General features: G+C 42.6%; 1 protein-coding gene across 1 annotated transcript in view; it reads left to right on the forward strand.

Moving 5' to 3' along the window:
* Positions 1-19,790, forward strand: part of LOC115132012 (solute carrier family 2, facilitated glucose transporter member 1-like) — a 44,238-nt gene that overhangs the window by 13,289 nt on the left and 11,159 nt on the right. The window contains exon 2 of the mRNA XM_029664176.2: positions 13,497-13,592. Within this exon, the coding sequence (XP_029520036.1) occupies positions 13,497-13,592 (96 nt within the window). The remainder of the gene's footprint in view (positions 1-13,496; positions 13,593-19,790) is intronic.

A 19,790-nucleotide genomic window follows, 5' to 3' on the forward strand; every position in this document is an offset into this window, starting at 1 on the left:
TGCCACTCTGTCCCTTTCAAAGAGAGCCTACATTTGATCGTCTTGTCTTTGTGTTTGTTATCATTTAATAGCGTCTGCACATAGTGAATGCTATACCATTAAAATAGCCTAACAATAAAAAAAATGTTTCAGTGATAAGCTATAGTCTTTAATTGATTATTGAAATGCTAATCTATTAACAAGTTATCTTGCCTTAAATACTTTGATTACTTTTTCAAAGTAACACATAAATATGGACTGAAGTGGAAAAATGTCTCTCTCCATCACATAAAACTTTCCTGTAGTACTGTAGTTTGTTATGGGCTACGTCATCTGCCGAGCTATTCACAACCAATCAGAGCCATATGTTACAAACAGGATCTCTCCCACACTTCATAAACAGACATTGGTCCCTCACGTCCGAAGCGCTCGCTTGGAAGCTGGCGACAGCCAATCACAATGCAACCTGCTTGAATTATATTAACCGGCTTATGTCCATTAGCAGCAAGTCATGGGAGTCTATAACGGTCTACAAACGCAACATACAAGAAATAAGGAAAGACGGCATAATGAAACTGTATTAAGGAATTGTGTATTTTAAATTTTTTTTTTAAAACGTTGATATCAATATTGAAAAAGGCTTACGACGGTGTAGTAAGTAAGCCCTGTGGATTTTAGTTGCCTCTGAAGAGTTGTCCCGAAAGACCTGCTTTCAACCATCGATCTACTTCACTGATCAAATATGGAAGGTGGAGGCAAGGTAATGACAAAGTTAGATCTAAAATCTAGTTAAATTAGCCAAGGTATGCTATTCGCCAAGGTATGCTGATGGCCAACGGATAGTCTTGGTAACCTGTGCTGTTGGTTTTGTCTACATGAGTTTGACAGTTCAGCTGAATTTAAATGGCAATATTAATAATAGGTCATGCAATATCAGATGCTTTGTTGCAACTTTTTTGCACAGTAGGCCTATATTGAATACTGCCCTGAAACCACCTGACACAAAGGATGTTTGCGATGTTAAACTTTGGCAATATCTAGTGTTGTTGAGTATGGCTGGGTAGAATAGGATGGTTCAATTTGTCTGAGGGAACAAAGCCTCAAACTTGCATATCAGTCTAGACTGGGTTCTGATACCTGGAGCAGAACATGTCTGTGATGGATTGTTTATTTTGTGAAACATACAGTACTTTATTTGAGTTAGACCAAGTGTCAAAACATGAGCGCTTTATGTGTGTGTCGGTGTTTGTGTTTGACATCCTATGTCAATGGTTCATGTAGATGTACACAAGTACATGTCTCCCCCGCCTGACAACATTTAAAACCATGTTTGATTTTTTTTATTGCTCACTCTGAGAAATTATCATCCTAGTTAGTTGTATGCCTTATATGGTATAAACATCAGATTAATGAATTACTTGTGGTACCCTGCCCCCCATATGGCAATAACATTATTATTCTAACACACATTGAGGCACTTTTCAGTATCCTTATAATTACAGCATGTGCCGTGAAGGAGGCTACCAGGAGGCACACATTCATGGTCTCTGAATTGTGTGTTTTAAACAGAGGTTGCCTTGGTCTATATTGTTGTGTGTGTGTGTGTGTGTGTGTGTGTGTGTGTGTGACCCCAAACGCTGGCTTTCGCTCTCTCATTTAACGTTGTTTACATTTGGGTAATGCCCTTGCTCATGGGTTAACTTTCTGATGAAGCTTTTCAGTGCTCTTTATCTCCACACTATTGTCTCCCTTGCATTACTTTTTTCCTGAAAATCTAACTTATGTGGTACAAAAGGAAAATACATTTAGTAGCAGCATCTTCAAAGTGTTATCAAAGCCATCAAACTATTCAATACACACCCACAAACTCACCTCACCCCCACACACACTTTCATCTCCCCTTCAGATTCCCCGGTGAAAAATAAGGCTTGGTTATGAAATTTGCAGGACTAATAATAGATAAGAATAAAAATGTAGGTGCTGGATTTTTGGCCAGTAGCAACCACCACAGGGTGTCCTTCCAGAGGAAGCCGTATTTCCAGCTCAATGGTTTTAATGAAGATCCACACACACACACATACAACACCACTCTCTCTGATACTAATTGTGGTTATTTAGCTGCACGCACAATCAACATCAGAAACGAAAACGTATTTTTCCTCAGGAGATAGAATGAGCTGGTGGGGAAAATGATTGGTCATCAGGATAGAAAACTACTGACTGACTGACGGCCCTGCCTGGTGGGGTCCTACGCTAAATCCTGGGAATAAAGGCTGCTGAATGGCTAGTAAATAAGTATGATTGGTGTGACCTTATTCCAATAAGAAAACTAAAGAAAGTTGGGGTCTTGAATAGGAGATAAGATGGCCATTTTTACAGCCGCCCCCAGATTTGCTTCAGCTGACAGGCCAGCTAAGGGTCGGTAGCTTCTTGAGGAAGGGCAGCTGGATGAGCCGAGCAAACAGGCCTGACGTAAATTCTATCCTTGACTTGGATCTTTGCTATCCTCACTTTCCCGTCTGCTACAAGGATAACTGACTTATAACAGCTACAACTTGCCAGAGTGCTCTAGGAGACTGATCTTTCATCACAACGGTCCCAACTGCAAGGTCCTCCTTATCCTTGTGCCACTTTCGGCGGGCTTGTGAATCAATGCTAGAAATGGTCATCTAGAACCTGGCTGAGTCTCTGCCTTTTGCGACTGAGCAGTTCAGTCTCTAGGTAGACCACCTGTGGTACTAATGAGTCTGGCCGCCACCATGAGAACAGAGTTAGGGCTTGCAGTTCAAGATCCCTTCTATATCACTTAGGATAGTCCTCAGCACCTCTTTGGAGACGGTCTGTGTGCCAAGAGTGGATTGCGGAACAGTCTTGATGCATCTGATCTGCCTTTCCAAGCATCCTCCAAAGTGCGTCGCACTAGGCAGGTTGAAAGCAAAGCAAATCTTTTGATTGGCCAACTGTTCCTGGAGCTGTGGGTGGAGAGCCATGAAGGCCTCCTGTAGCTCTCACTCTCATACCTTGAAATTTGTTCCTCAGTCAGACAAGATCAGAAAGGACTTTCGCCTGTGAGCGATGAAGCATCTCAACCTCATCAGGAACAAATCATATCCATGTTTGTCAGCAGAACCACGTATACAGCCCGGGTGGTCATGCACTTAAAGGTGATTCTCCATATATTTTCATTTATTTGGCCAATCTTGATAAGATACGGCCCTAAAAGGTCCACACCTGTAAAATAGAATGAGGGCTGATGGAACCACAGTTGGGCTGGGGGTAAGTCAGCCATCTTAGGGACATCTGTCTGGAGTCGCCACTTCCTGCATTCGGTGCAACCAAGCAGGAAGCGGCGGATAGCTGTCCTCCCCATCAGAATCCAGAACTCGCCAAACACCCTCTCTATGCCCGGGTGCCGCAGCTGCTCGTCATATTTCTTGATAGCCTCGTGAATGGATGAGCTGGGTCCAGGACCACTGGGTGAAGGATGTCAGGAACCAGCTGATCAGACATCCGAAGGTGACCTCCAACACTGATCAGTCCAGTGTCGTTGTCATACTCAGTGGCCAGTGTCACCAGACGGTTGCTTGGAGGGACTGGTTTACCTGCCTCTAGTAGGGATAGCTCTCAGACTGGGCAGGATTAGGACCTGAGCCGCTTCCTGTGTGAGGTAGGGTTGTACTCTACGGATGCTGTAGAGAATGAACCTGCAGGAGTGGGTCACTCTTTTGACGTTTGCAGAGAACGACAGGGTGTTGTCCAGGGTCACGCCAAGGTTCTTTGCACTCTGGGAGGGCGACACTGTGGAGTTGTCAACCGTGATGGAGAGGTTTTTCAGTGGGTAGGCCTTCCCCGGGAGGAAGAGCAGTTGTATCTGTATTAAACAATAACAATCATTTCAACTTTTCTGAAAGTTGTGTCAAAAAAAGCCTTATTCTGCAGCAATGTTGTGGTAAAGTGCGATCTTCAGGCGCCTTTCTGTTTGTAGCTATCAAGCAAGATACTATACAGGACAGCTCCATGGTCAGAAATGATCAGTTTGAGAGTGCGATGAATCATGAGACCTATCTAACTGAGAATTACATACTTGATTAAAATCTCCTCCCACAACAAGTTGGTATTCTGAAGGACCTAAAAGTCTTTTCAATTAGGCGAAACACATCTTAGTGTGATTTATAACCGTAGTTACAAATCCCAAAAGTCCTGCATCATCATTATCAGAACCATCAACCTGAACACGTAGTTTTCTATCAAATAGTATTAAAACACCTTTCTTTTGGTTGTGGCTGAGAAGTGAACAACACATTTATAGTATCTGTTTTGGAATCTATAGACATCTTATGTTTTAGGTGGGTTTCTTGTATTAGGGTGACATCAACCTTTTTGCGTCTTATGTATTCTAATCATTTGGTATGCTTGATAGCGGAATTCAAACCATGGGAATTTAACAACATTACGATGAGCTCACGTTTCATTTAAAACCTTTGTCATATAGAATGTATGGATAAGTGTATGACAAAATATACAAGAAATTAAATAAAAAACACCTACTTCGATATAAACAGGAAAAAAATATTTGTGCTCCGTTATACATATTTGTGAACCAACTCTGACAGCTGGGTTTTAACAATAATAACAACAAAAACAGTAACCACCCGCAAAAGAGGAAGTCTATAGCTTCAACCGCTCTCTTTGGCTGGTAGGAACTCAGGTTCGCTAACATCAGAAGGCTCCCAAACAGCGACACACGTCCCATGTACAGTCCCATTATGTCAGCCTCTTGTTTTTATCCAACATGACATGAATAGGTGGCAACGTTACTTTTCACAGAACACGTTCATACCAAGATGAGCGCTCTGTATGTTAATCCCCATAATGTTTTCCCTACCCCAGGACTGCTTTACTGATGGCTAAATATTATAGCCAGTTAACGTTTTCAGCCTGACCCAAATACTTATCCAGCCAGCTAACCTAACCAGCCAGCCAACTCAACTAGCTAGCCACGTGCCAGCCAGCTGCCTATTAATCATTTAACTAGATGCTAACCGCCAAGTTAACAAATCCACCATGCCCCTCATACCAAATTAACTACATTATGTCGCTGAATAAAAAAATAACATGAGTGATGTTAGCTAGTTAGCTTAGCATTAGTTGTGTCCATCTTACTAGTTAGATGGGCCTTCATGCGATGGGTTATTCAAAGAAGGATGGGGGCTGTAGTTGTTTGTTTCTTCCGTCTGCAATGGGGAGAATCTGGAGGAATGGGGGGCTATGACTGGGCTCCTTCTCTGGTAGTTGTCCTCAGCTGCAAGTCATGCCTCTGCTTCCTTCACAGTATGGAATTTATGACAGATTTTGGACTTTTGAGACGGTACTCAGAACTACACGTGCATTTCTGCCAAAAGGCCACCGGAAGTTCCCAGGTCTATAGTTTTTGACGTCAGATGAGTCGAGTGTTGGTTTCTTGAGTAGGGGAGCAACTCACAAGGCAAGTGCTCTCTGCTGGCACCTTTGTGCTCGTGGTCTTTGTAGCATTCTTGATAGCGGTTGTGCTAGTGTTGACCTTGTGGAGAATCTCAATATGCTTCTTATTGTACTTCTTGCACTTAGCTTTGAGAGTACACTGCGCTGCTTGGTGTTCGAGTCCACACTTCCAACATATCTGATTTATCTTGATTCCGGATTCTTTCTGTTCTTTGAAAAGGAGCTGGAAGTTTGTGTACTGATTCATGTAGTGCTGTATGGTGTTGCAGAACGGCCAGTACTCCTTTGGCTTCTACCGTGACCTTTCCTCTGATGACTGGTTCTGTAAAGAGGTTTTGGCTTTGCCTTTTCTCTGCTCACCTCCGTGGAGGATGGTTGTGGTCTTGGGGAAGGACTTGTCTACATGCTGATCTCGGCGTGTGATGAACTGCGTGCCATCTTCGTGCACTCTCAGCTCGTACTCAAGCCACTCTGTCAGGTAAAGGAGGGTTAGAATGGGTGTCTTAATGGGGTCCACATGTCTCTTGAAGCTGGCTCTTAAGTCGTGTGGCAACTTAGCTAAGAGTGTGAGCTCCCTAGCTTATCCAACAGGTCAACCAAGTTGATGTTGGGGCCGTCCAATAACCCTGCGATGCGTTGTAGGGCAAGCTGGTGGGGATGGCCTTACAGTTCTGTGAGGGACTCCATAATGTTGTTGTATGGGTAACTGCTGTTGCTGTAGGAGTCTGAAATTAGCGAAGTCTCTTCCAACCTCTGCGACGATCAGGTGAGTAATCACGGCGGCGACTGCAGGATGAGGGCTGAAGCCGACGGTCAGGCGTAGGCTGACAGTGGCAGTCAGGTGTAGGCTGACGGCGGTGGTCAGGTCTAGGCCGACAGAGGCGGTCAGGTGTAGGCTGATGGCGGCGATCAGTTGAGGGCTGACTGGAGTCAGGTGTCAGCTGACGTCAGTCAGGTGAGGGCTGATGATGGCAATCTGGTGTAGACTGACCGTGGGTTATGTGTAGGCTGACGATGAGTGTCAGGTGATCACGTTGGTGATCAGATGAGGTTGGCCCTCTAGGTGGCTCTGTATGGCTACGAGTCCTGAAATGAGAAGGCAACCTGTCTCTGTGGTGCGATGGCTCACGACGGCGAGGGTTTAACTGAGTAGGTGATGACGATGATGATGGCTGGTCTGTGTTGGTGAACTCTCTGAGCCTGAGTTCTTCAATGAGCTGCTGTATCTTGCATTTGTGACTGCAGTGTGTCCTCTTTGGTTGTCACTAATTCCTCCCACAGCGGCCTTTGCTTGCTCTCCCTCATTGGAGTGGTGTGTTTTTGTGTGTTGTGTGTGACTTGACTCGAAGCTTACCTCATAGTCGATTAGATTATGTGGGGGTTGAGTTTGATGGCGGGGACGGACCACAACTTGTGGAGGATCTTCTCTGGTGACTGGCATCCTTGGGCTGTAGCAGTTACTGGATCCTGTTCAAAGGACCATTGAAAAAGAGCGCAACCAACTGGTGGTGGACTGCGATACAAGTGCCAGTTTCGAGTATAGGGGCAACTGTCCCAAAGTCCTGGTAAGAGGACTGATAAAGACCAGCAAGAGACACACTTTATTCAAACAGACAGGCACACACACACACACAGAAAACGAGAAGAGGAGGAAACTAGCGGTAGTGATAGTGTTGTGGTTTCTGTAGAACAGAAGAAACAAGGAATATATATTACATCAGAGTAATAGCGATGTAAGGATATACAAAGGGAATGGCAATGATGTAACATATAGAGCATTAATAGCAATGTAGTGTATATGATAATAACTATACAGTGAAAGGCTACAAAGCTACTACAGTGTAAGCAGTAACAGGGCACAAATAGCATTAAATGGAAACAGTATACAGCAAAATTGTGGACTCGAGTCACATGACTTGGATTTGAGTCTGACTCAAGTCACAAATTTGATGATTTGAGACTGGACAATAAAATAACTTGAGATTTGACTTGGACTTGGAGCCTCAAGTCTCGGGACTCGACTTTAGACTTTAGACTTGAAATGATCTGGCCAGGTTTGGTAATGTTTTGTCACTTGCAGCCAGAGACAGTAGCTGCAGCATCGCCCTTGCAAAAAATAACTGCAACAGATTGGCTAGTGATACGCACACTCAGCACTCTGATTAGACCAGTAAACTGTCAAAACAACACAGGTCAGGCGAGCTAGCGAAAATATTGCTGATTTGCTGTACAGCTATATGGTTGGGTGCAGCGCAAACTTCAACATTGTAGGAAGAGAGGATTAGCATTAATAAATAAATATGCAGCTCCAAAATGGTTTGGTGATCAAGAATATTAATTGTTTACAAGCTACAAGCTCACCAGCAATCGGGCAACAATTATTAGCATAGGCCTACTGGTCTTTAGGGTATGTAGCAATTGCTTGAAATGTATAATTTACTTAAGAAGCTTGTATTTTGAATCCAAACTCCCGCCAGTGGAGGGGGAGTGCTTTTTATATTGTTGAAATGTTTACTGTTAAATGCATAGGCCGTATGTGGTTCATCTATATTCCATCTAATACTACAATCATTTCTAGCGTTTCATCATTCCATCCCCGTACCGTTTATTGCAACACATATATACATTTCTGTTCCATGATTGATAGGCCTACGTAGACATTTCTGTTTCATGTTTGATAGGTCCTACGATACATTTCCATTTAGCCAACCATTTGTTGCAGTGCTCTGGGTGGGCGCGATGTTTATAGTGCACATGGACGTTCGCAAGACTCATGAAGTAGAAGCTCTGTTTATTTAATTCAATGTATGGTTTCCTTTGTTAATATTTTCCAGGTTATGTCGGAGTTCTGTGCGTCTATGTCCTATGTCTGTCATTTTTGTTGTGCGTAAGAGGAGCGTGCGTACCCCAGTGCGCAAAGAAATAGGCTACGTGGCCTGCGCTCCAAGCATTGGAGTCAGAAGGTTGAATAACAGAAAATGATTGTTCCATCTATGCATGGTGTTGAAATATCATTAATAATCATTAAGTCCGACTAAGACGAATGTACCAATGGATGTGGAAATTGCCTTTTACATTATAGAACCAGTTTATTGGTTGTAATTGCCAATTGTGTAATTGAATGGTCATGGGGGCCAAGTGCTTGTATTATGTAGGCCCTCCTATTTGAGCTCCTGTTAGATAGATTCAATTTGGTTTCTCAAGGGGAGGCTGTACAGTCTTGCCCTCTACCTGTGTCCTTCAGATAGGACATGTTAAGCCTCAGACAGAGGCTATTTTGTATTTAACCTTTATGGAACTTTTGGGCTATTGCCCGTGTATATTTGGTTAATCTACTTGTGTATATTGTATGATATGGTTCTTTCAGCATTGGATCACCAACCTGTAAATACATTTACACTCTGAGCATGTCAACCTGCCTTGCCTTCTGCTGATGTCATGCCCTTATAACTGCTACACGGTCCCTATTGTACAATTACATGGGCAAATCAAACTGTGTTGCAGACAAATGAATGAAACGGGCTGTCTGGTAGCCTCAAATAGACAAAGATTCGTAGTTGAACAGGCGTTGCATGTTTTTAAAACATGTTACTTGTATCGACTTGACTTGCTCTTAGAATGCATGACTTGGACTTGACTCGAGTCTTAACCCGTTCTACTTCAGATTCAAACCTGAGACTCTGACATTGTGACTCGAATAATAGTGACTTGGTCCCACCTCTGTTATACAGTGGTTCAAGTATTGGATAGGTTAGTAGGCTAGCAGTAGACAATGGCACACTATAACATACACAGATGCTAGTAGCAATGAGCTAATATAGCACACAATAGAACGTTACAGTTTACATACACTTATGTTGGAGTCATTAAAACTCGTTTTTCAACCACACAAATTTCTTGTTAACAAACTATAGTTTTGGCAAGTCGGTTAGGACATCTACTTTGTGCATGACACAAATAATTTTTACAACAATTGTTTACAGACAGATTATTTCACTTATAATTCACTGTATCACAATTCCAGTGGGTCAGAAGTGTACATACACTAAGTTGACTGTGCCTTTAAACAGCTTTGAAAATTCCAGAAAAGTCATGGCTTTAGAAGCTTCTGATGGGCTAATTGACCTGCCTTCAAACTCAGTGCCTCTTTGCTTGACATCATGGGAAAATCAAAAGAAATCAACCAAGCAGATGTCATACCACTCAGGAAGGAGATGTGTTCTGTCTCCTAGAAATTAACGTACTTTGGTGCGAAAAGTGCAAATCAATCCCAGAACAACAGCAAAGGACCTTGTGAATATGCTGGAGGAAACGGGTACAAAAGTTTCCATAGCCACAGTAAAACCGAGTCCTATATCGACATAACCTCAAAGGCCGCTCAGCAAGGAAGAAGCCACTGCTCCAAAACCACCATAAAAAAGCCAGACTACGATTTGCAACTGCACATGGGAACAAAAATCATACTTCTTGGAGAAATGTCCTCTGGTCTGATGAAACAAAAATATAACTTTTTGGCCATAATGACCATCGTTATATTTGGAGGAAAAAGGGGAGGCTTGCAAGCCGAAGAACACCATCCCAACCGTGAAGCACGGGGTGGCAGCATCATGTTGTGGGGGTGCTTTGCTGCATGAGGGACTGGTGCACTTCACAAAATAGATGGCATCATGAGGCAGGAAAATTATAATGGATATATTGAAGCAAAATCTCAAGACATCAGTCAGGAAGTTAAAACTTGATCGCAAATGGGTCTTCCAAATGGACAATGACCCCAAGCATACTTCCACATTTGGACAACAAAGTCAAGGTATTGGAGTGGCCATCACAAAGCCCTGACCTCAATCCTATAGAAAATGTGTGTGTTAGAACTGAAAAAGCGTGTGCGAGCAAGGAGGCCTACAAACCTGACTCAGTTACACCAGCTCTATCAGGAGGAATGGGCCAAAATTCACCCAACTTATTGTGGGAATCTTGTGGAAGACTACCTGAAACGTTTGACCCAAGTTAAACACTTTAAAGGCAATGCTACCAAATACTAATTGAGTGTTTGTAAACTTCTGACCCACTGGGAATGTGATGAAAGAAATAAAAGCTGAAAAATCATTCTCTCTACTATTATTCTGACATTTCACATTCTTGAAATAAAGTGGTGCTCCTAACTGACCTAAGACAGTGAATATTTACTCTGATTAAATGTCAGGAATTGTGAAAAACAGAGTTTAAGTGTATTTGGCTAAGGTGTATGTGAACTTCCACTTCAACTGTATATACAATACCTAATGCAATTGCTATATGTTGGCAGTGGGCTAGCACACTAGGCTAGTTAGCAGATTAGCAGCTAGTAGTTAGCAGGATATGGAGCTGGGATGCTAACATGTGAACGGTGGCCATGTTGGTTGTGGTTAGGACTACAGCAGGAGGTGATCGGACATGATGACGTCAGCAGTCGGCCATACTGGTTGTGTAACAAGAAGGGCTAGGTGGTAGCCATCTTCGGTCACACAACTCCTAATGGCCTGGGTACTGTACCCAGAACAATGCCAATGGGGACAGATTAACAGGGTATGCAGTTGGCTACTACTCAGGCATGTAGAAACAGCAAACTAGCATGAAATAAATAATGTATAAGCAGTTGGTTACAAAGTAGTAGTCCTATTACAAGTATACAGATGAAATTAACATACACTGAACCCTAACTGTTTGCAAGTACACTTACGTGGTCAAAGATGCACTAAACACAGAGTCCAGAGGCAGGATTGTCCATGATGGTAGCCTCTGCTGGGCCCGAAAGTTTATCTCTAAAGTTTTTGCCTCTGTATCCCAGGACCAGAGGGAGGGTTCAGAGGGTTTTTACAACCATGAAAAATGTGCCTTGGTTAAATTTTTTATCAGGATGGAAAACTAGTGACTGACTGATGGCCCTGCATGGTGGGGTCCTACGCTAAGTCCCGGGAATAAAGGTTGCAGATTGGCTAATAAATAATGATGATTGCAATAAGAAAACTAAAAAGAGAGTTGGGGTCTTGAATAGGGGATGAGCTGGCCATTTTTACACCCGGCCTGTCCTTCACAGGGGACAGTCTTCCCTCGCAGGGCAGGCGAGAAGCTAAAGGGCATCCGATAGGTGTCCATGACAACGGTGTAGAAGGAGGCGTGAGCATGCCACAGCAGCAGCTGATCCCTGCAAAGCTGCACTGCTGGCCGACTCCGCTTCCCTGGATATAACCTCCACACAGGAGCACTGTCATTCACAAGATAGGAGCCAGATTACTATACTATTAAAAGGCCACTGACGCAAAAAGCTCAAGCCTGGACAGCTAAGATGGAGAGTGTGTTATTCCTTGAGCAGGACATACAGTATGTTGTTGTTGATACCCGATTTTAAAATAAGTGATTTATGATGTAGTACATGCTGTATAAGGTCTAAAAGGAATTTCACTAAGACGATTTGAAAGAGTAGGAATTAAGCTACTCTCAGTGCATCTCTCTTTTGACTTAACAGATAGAAGATGCAGATTCTAGAAGGTGAAATGACTGAGAGATTCCTGTCGATGTGAGTAAAGAGGGTAACTTTTATGGACGTCAGTGTGGCTGCAACTTATTTTTTATTTTTTTAAACAATGATAATACAACAATAGTACATTTCGAAACAGAGACATGGCTTAGAATACTGACAGGTGAATGCGAACGAATGAATGCGAACCTAACAAAGACCTACTAAAGGCTTATAAACAAAATATCAGATCGTTAATGGCAAGGGGCAATCTATATTTAGGCTAGTTACATTAACAGTAAACAAACTAGGCTATATATTTCTATGATGAAACATAAAGATATGTAGATATACCCAGGGGCGTAATTTGAGTTCTTCCATTGGAATTATATTAAATTCTGAATATATCACGCTATACCACAATGAACATAAAAGTTCAAATGTTGAGACCATTGAGTGCTTTTGACCAAGAAGTAAAAGGTTGGTGCAAAAACTCTGTTGTGCTTTATCAGCACCATGGACTGCACCATGGACTGCGCCCTGGGCTGGCTCCTCTGTACCAAGATCGTCAGGAACAGACGGAGGTGGAGGGGGCTTTAGAGCCATTACCCTGGCAGCACTTGTGAAAGGGGGGAAGGGGGGCTCTTCACGCGTAGCTAGCAGGAGCTCGGCAGCATCATCGCTGCTGGGCTTGGCGGCGGCCTCAATGGTTTAATTTCTGATATCCATCTTGGCAGTGGCAGATTAGCTGGTTAGAGCTAAATAGGCTAATAACACTAACGCCTTTTGCAGGAAGCTAAGAAGCTAACTAAACTCTATAGTGGTGGGGTGTGAGGCAGAGTTCAGTGAAGCAGCTTCAACTGTAACTTGACCCTGTCCTTATAAATCTAAATAAAAAATGACAGTTGGAGGAGTATCACATTATTCACATAGTCTACCACAAATGAGCATGTGTTTTCCTCCAGTGGCTTTCCATAGCACCCCTACACACAAACCCACACACACATAGATACAGATACAGATTTTGTGCCAACCTGTCACTCAACTTTTTGAGTGACAGGTTGGGACATAAAACAAAAACTGAGGTGGCACAAGTTTCAACTGAGGGGACCAAGCCTCATTTTTGCCCTCTCGTGGAGCCATGCCCAGGTTCTTATGTTCCTCATTCCTTAAGGAGATTTTACTGAATGGACCACCAGTGTCAGTAACACCGGGCCCAGTTTCTGATGTTCCTCATTCCTTAAGGGGATTATACTGAATGGACCACCAGTGTCAGTAACACTGAAGAGTCCAAGTGAGTTCTCAATATCTCATGCACATTTATTAAGTCTTAGTCCCAATTCACCTGTCTTTTATCCAAGTCCAAGACTTCTCATATAAAATCAGATTAGTCTGAATATACCTTCCCTCAAAGATATATATGTTAAAATAAAAAATAAAAATGCTCGTAGGAAAATACAGTAACGCAGGTGATTGACCACTTTGAGCATTTCTTTATTAAACTGAAGAGACTTTAATTTAAATTTTATTTTTGTGCCCACAGGGGGTGACGTTCCAGCTGATGATGGCAGTGGGAACAGCTGTGATTGGCTCGCTGCAGTTTGGCTACAACACAGGGGTCATCAACGCTCCCCAAAAGGTGAGTGAGAAAGGGACAGTTTCAAATGTCACCCTAATCCCTAAATAGTGCACTACTTTTGCCCAGTGCCACAGAGGCCTCGTACAGAGAATAAGGTGCAATTCTGGACTAATACTCTGTTAGTTTCTATGTTTGTGCACCTTAAAGCCTGTCCAAACCCAGTGAATGTAAAGACAGTATTCTTCCTATTCATTCTTGACACCTCTTACTAGCTCTGCAGGTTAAGATGTTCTTAAGAGATGCATGGCGCTCATAGATGTCCTACCCAAAGGTGCCGTGTCCAAAGTCCATTTTCCAAGCCATTAATAGTCTAGCAACAATACGTACCTCTGTCTGTGATATGAGTTAGATGGCAAACGTGACTATGTATAAAGTGCCTCTTAACATTCGTTACGTGTCAGTTAATGGCCCATGTTACATGCAGTATTGGCTTTAAGATGATCAGGGTCGATGATTTGATGGTTCCAATTCGTTTATGTTGTGCCTATGACCCTACGATTCAGTCCCAGACTCTTTTGCTACATATCTGCTTTTACTATATTTCTCGCTGCTCAGCCAAGTCACTTATCACTTTATTACATGTAAATAACCTTCACAGTATATTCTTGCATTATCGACATAGGACATTTCTGTATTTTTCAGTATATCTTTCTTACTTTATTACCTTTCTTTGTATTTGTATTTGTGCTCTTTTTGGCTTGGTTAAGGTGTTGTTGTTACTAATATTGTATGCTGTGCATATGTCAAATAAACTCAGATTTGATTTGTTTGTCAAGGTTTGCATCTCATCTCTCCATCAAGAGCCCCACCAGGTCAATCAACCGTGATACATAAAACACATGTAGGATCTTTGACTGATGTGGTGAGACGCAATCCTTCTACTGGTGTCGGATGTTGGATTTTTAGTTTGACCTGTTTTGTAGCAGGGGGGAAATAACCCTGTAGGAGGAGGATTTCAATGTCTGAATAAATATTTAGAATCGTCACCAGGGGGAAGCTGTGATTGTATACAATGCAATACCGTACCTACTCTCTTAGAAAAAATAACCTAAAACGGTTCTTTGGCTGTCCCTATAGGAGAACCCTTTGAAGAACCTTTTTTGGTTCCAGGTAGAACCCTTTTGGGTTCCATGTAAAAACCATTTCCAAGAAGGGTTCTACATGAACCCTGTAAGAGTTCTACCTGGAACCAAAAAATAGTTCTACCTGGAAGCAAAAGGGGTTCTCCTATGGGGACAGCTGAAGAACCCTTTTGGATCCCTTAGACTGCAGCTCCAGTTCAAGTAGCCAATGTAGGCTACATGCAGGCTACAGCGCGTCTCGTGTGAATTCTTATTCGGATTATAATAAATCCACATATTTCTAGGAAGTAAATGTATTTTTCGGTAGGGAAAATCCTTTTTTTAAATGGTTTTTATTAAACTGTATGTTCAAGACAAGCAATGGGCAGAATAACTAATTGGTAGCCTTAGTGCCTATGTGGCCCAGCGGTTACAAACGCTGATCCAGTCATACATGTGCCAGAGTCTGCAGGGTTCGACTCCGGTCCACTGCCCTTTGACTCACCCTTCCCCATGTTTCCAACATTGTTCTATCTCTTCAATAAAAGCAACAAAAAAAATAGCAAAGGAGTGGCACTGACCCAGTCCTTAAAATATATATTTAAGGAATAATAAATAATTGGACAAATAACAATTAGATTGGTAAGCGCACGTCCAACCTAAAACATGAATATAAATCGTACAAGGTAGGCTAAATTGATTCATAAAACATGTACAAACCAAGCAAGCAACAATATATGCTATGCTAACTGATTCCACCATTGAAAGAGAAAACAAACAAAGAAATAGAAAATAAACCGATATGCTGAGATTCAGGCTGGAGATTTTGAGGTGGGAAATAAAAACTTCAGAGGACTTTTAAACCTTGAATGCATGCTAGTTTAATTCACGCACTTAATGAGTGGAGTTCCACCAAAATATTGCAGTCAGGGTGCAAAATACCACAGCAGTTACTCCACTTTTACTGCAGTTTCAAAACTGCAATCTTTTTTTTGGAAGGGTTTAAATAGCCTACAGCCTATTTTAGGCCCACAAGGTAACTGCATTCATTTCAAGAAGTAAAATTAACTGTCTGATAATTTACACGTCAAAGAAAAGTGTCTCAGCTCAACAGAATTGTCTTTGGATAGGCTCCAATCCATAAACATCTTGACAGCTTTACAAAATGAGATATTAAAGCCCACAATACAGGCTATCAGTCCATAACAAGGATGACTTCAAATGCCGACTTCAAACTGAAAGTATCGTAAGCCTATGCTACTGTAGTCGGCACATAATAGCTTAGCAATGGAAATCTCACCTGCTGTAAGGGCGTCCACACCAAAGACCATAACTATATTGACAAATTATACAACGCCTAACTATAAAACGTGGGTAAGCATCCACACTGGAGGAAAGTTTATTGTTCTACAGTAGGCCTACATCTGTCAATCAACTGATGACCAAATCGGCTCACCAACTCAGCCAGGGAAACACAAACAAATACAATAAAATTGCAGTGATGCAACCGGTCAGGATGCTCTCGATGGTGCTGGGGACCCATGCCAAATCTTTTCAGTCTCCTGAGGGGGAAAAGGTGTTGTTTGGACCATCATAGTTTGTTGATGCTGTGGACACCAAGGAACTTGAAACTCTCGACCCGCTCCACTTCAGCCCTGTCGATGTTAACGGGGGCCTGTTCAGCCCTCCTTTTCCTATAGTCCACGACCAGCTCATTTGTCTTGCTCACATTGAGGGAGAGGTTGTTGTGCTGGCACCACACTGCCAGGTCTCTGACCTCCTCCCTATAGGCTGTCTCATCATTGTCAGTGATCACTGTCACTGTTGTGTCATCAACAAACTTAATGATGGTGTTGGAGTCGTGCTTGGCCACGCAGTCTTGGGTGAACAGGGAGTACAGGAGGGGACTAAGCATGCACCGCTGAGGGTTCCCAGTGTTGAGGATCAGCGTGGCAGATGTGTTTTGCCTACCCTTACCACCTGGGGGCTGCCCGTCAGGAAGTCCAGGATCCAGTTGCAGAGGGAGGTGTTTAGTCCCAGGTTCCTTAGCTTAGTGATGAGCTTGGTGGGTACTATGGTGTTGAACGCTGAACTGTAGTCAATGAACGGCATTCTCAGATAGGTGTTCCTTTTGTCCAGATGGGAAAGGGCCGTGTGGAGTGCGATTGAGATTATGTCATCTGTGTATCTGTTGGGGCGGTATGCGAATTGGAGTGGGTCTAGGGCTTCTGGCATGATGGTGTTGATGTGAGCCATGACCAGCCATTCAAAGCACTTCATGACTCCCGACGTGAGTGCAACTGGTCGGTAATCATTTAGGCAGGTTACCTTCACTTTCTTGGGCACAGGGACTATGGTGGTCTGTTTGAAACATGTAGGTATTACAGACTTGGTCAGGGAGAGGTTGAAAATGTCAGTGAAGACACTTGCCAGTTGGTCCGCGCGTGCTGTAAGTGCATGCAGCTTTGCAGCTTTGTGAATGTTGATCTGTTTAAAGGTCTTGCTTGCATCGGCTATGGAGAGCGTGATCACACAGTCATCCAGAACAGCTGGTGCTCTCATGCATGCTTCAGTGTTGCTTGCCCTGAAGCGAGCATAAAAGACATTTAGCTCCTCTGGTAGGCTCTTGTCACTGGGCAGCTCGCGACTGGGTTTCCCTTTGTGGTCCGTAATAGTTTTCAAGCCCTGCCACATCCGACGAGCGTCAGAGCCAGTGTAGTAGGATTCATTCTTAGTCCTGTATTGACACTTTGTCTGTTTGATGGTTCGTCTGAGGGCATAGCGGGATTTCTTGCAAGCATCCGGATTAGTGGCTTGAAAGCGGCAGCTCTAGCCTTTAGCTCGTTGCGGATGTTGCCTGTAATCCATGGCTTCTGTTTGGGATATGTACGTATGGTCACTGTGTGGACCACGCTGTCGATGCACTTATTGATGAAGCCGGTGACTGAGGTGGTATACTCCTCAATGCCATTGGATGAATCTCGGAACATATTCCAGTCTGTGCTAGCAAACAGTCCTGTTGCGTAGCATCCGCGTCATCTGACCACTTCCATATTAAGCGAGTCACTGGTACTTCCTGCTTTAGTCTTTGCTTGTAAGCGGGAATCAGAAGGATAGAATTATGGTCAGATTTGCCAAATGGAGGGGGAGGAAGAGCTTTGTATGCGTCTCTGTGTGTGGAGTAAAGGTGGTCTAGAGTTTGTTTTCCTCTGGTTACACATGTGACATGCTGGTAGAAATGAGGTAAAACGGATTTAAGTTTGCCTGCATTAAAGTCCCTGGCCACTCGGAGTGCCGCTACTGGATGAGCATTTTATTGTTTGTTTATGGCCTTATACAGCTCATTAAATGCGGTCTTAGTGGCATCATCGGTTGGTGGTGGTAAATAGACTATTACGAATAATATAGATGAGAACTCTCTTGGTAAATAGTGTGGTCTACAGCTTATCATGAGGTATTCTACCTCAGGTGAGCAATACCTCGAGACTTATTTAATATTAGACATCGCGCACCAGCAGTTATTGACAAATAGACACACACACCCACCCCTCGTCTTACCATCCTGCCGATGCACAGAGAAGCCAGCAAGCTCTATATTATCTGTGTCGTCGTTTAGCCAAGTCTTGGTGAAACATAAAATGTTACAGATGTCCCTTTGGTAGGATAGTCTTAATCGTAGATCGTCCAGTTTATTTTCCAATGATTTCAGATTGGCCAATAATACGGAGGGTGTTGGTGGTTTACCTACTTGTCAGCGAATTCTTACAAGGCACAATTACAAGGCACACCCTCCTCACCCTTTTTCTCCGTCTTTTCTTCACGTGAAGGATTTGGGCCTTCTCACGACAAAGCAGTATATCCTTCACATCAGACTCATAAAAAATACATCTTTGTCCATTTCAGGGTGAGTAATCGCTGTTCTGATGTCCAGAAACTCCTTTCGGTCACAAGAGCCTGTAGCAGCAACATTATGTACAAAATGAGTCACAAACCATGCGGACAAAAACAGTGGTGTAAAGTACTTAAGTAAAAATACTTGAAAGTACTACTTAAGTAGTTTTTTTTGGTATCTGTACTTTAGTATTTATATTTTTGACAACTTTTACTTTACTTCTTCTTTACTTCTTAAAGTACTTTTTACTCCATACATTTTCCCTAACACCCAAAAGTACTCGTTACATTTTGAATGCTTAGCAGGACAGAAAATGGTTAAATTCACACACTTATCAAGAGAACATTCCTGGTCATCCCTACTGCCTCTGATCTGGTGGACTCACGAAACACAAATGTTTTGTTTGTAAATTATGTCTGAGTGTTGGAGTGTGCCACTGTAAATTTAAAAAACAAGAACATTGTGCAGTCTGGTTTGCTTAATATAAGGATTTTTTTTTAATTATTTGTACTTTTACTTTTGATACTTAAGTATATTTAAGTATATTTACTTTTAGACTTTTACTCAAGTATAATTTGACTGGGTGACTTGAGTCATTTTCTATTAAGGTATCTTTACTTTTACTCAAGTATGACAATTGATGACCATTTCCACCACTGGAAAAAACAAACAGAATAGCACAGTTGGTTAGGAGCCTGTAAAACGTCAGCCAACCCCTCGAGAGCCATTATCTTAGCCTATTATCGTTTTTCACACCTTTCATTTTGTGACAATGGATAGGCTAGCCTGCAGAATGTATTGGAATATAATCACATAACAAGGGGCCTATTGCCACCATCGATGGCACTAGATTGTCGCCAACTTAACCATCAATACTCGCTAAATTCACCCGCACATCTAATCTCAATTACAACCATTATTGGTCACCACATTACCGCTACCTAAAGGTTTTTGACAGTGTTACCTTAGTCCTGCTTGGAATCAAAGTCTTAAGGCCGCTGCCTTCAGCACACACATACATGTAAGCCATAGCGTATCGCTATGGGTTTGATTCCAGCCCACTCTCTTCTAGCACAATAACTCAAAAGTCTGAACTTAGTCCTTTAAAATAAATCTATTTGACAAGCATTCTGTACAATTGAAATAAAGTATTTCCTCGTTTACCATGGCAAATCTACTGTGGCAATTGATATATTTTTCTATAATATATACACTAGATTTAAAAAATCATGGGCTGCGTTTTTT

Source organism: Oncorhynchus nerka, linkage group LG7 (genome assembly GCF_034236695.1).
Source record: "Oncorhynchus nerka isolate Pitt River linkage group LG7, Oner_Uvic_2.0, whole genome shotgun sequence".
Taxonomy (NCBI): Eukaryota; Metazoa; Chordata; class Actinopteri; order Salmoniformes; family Salmonidae; genus Oncorhynchus; species Oncorhynchus nerka.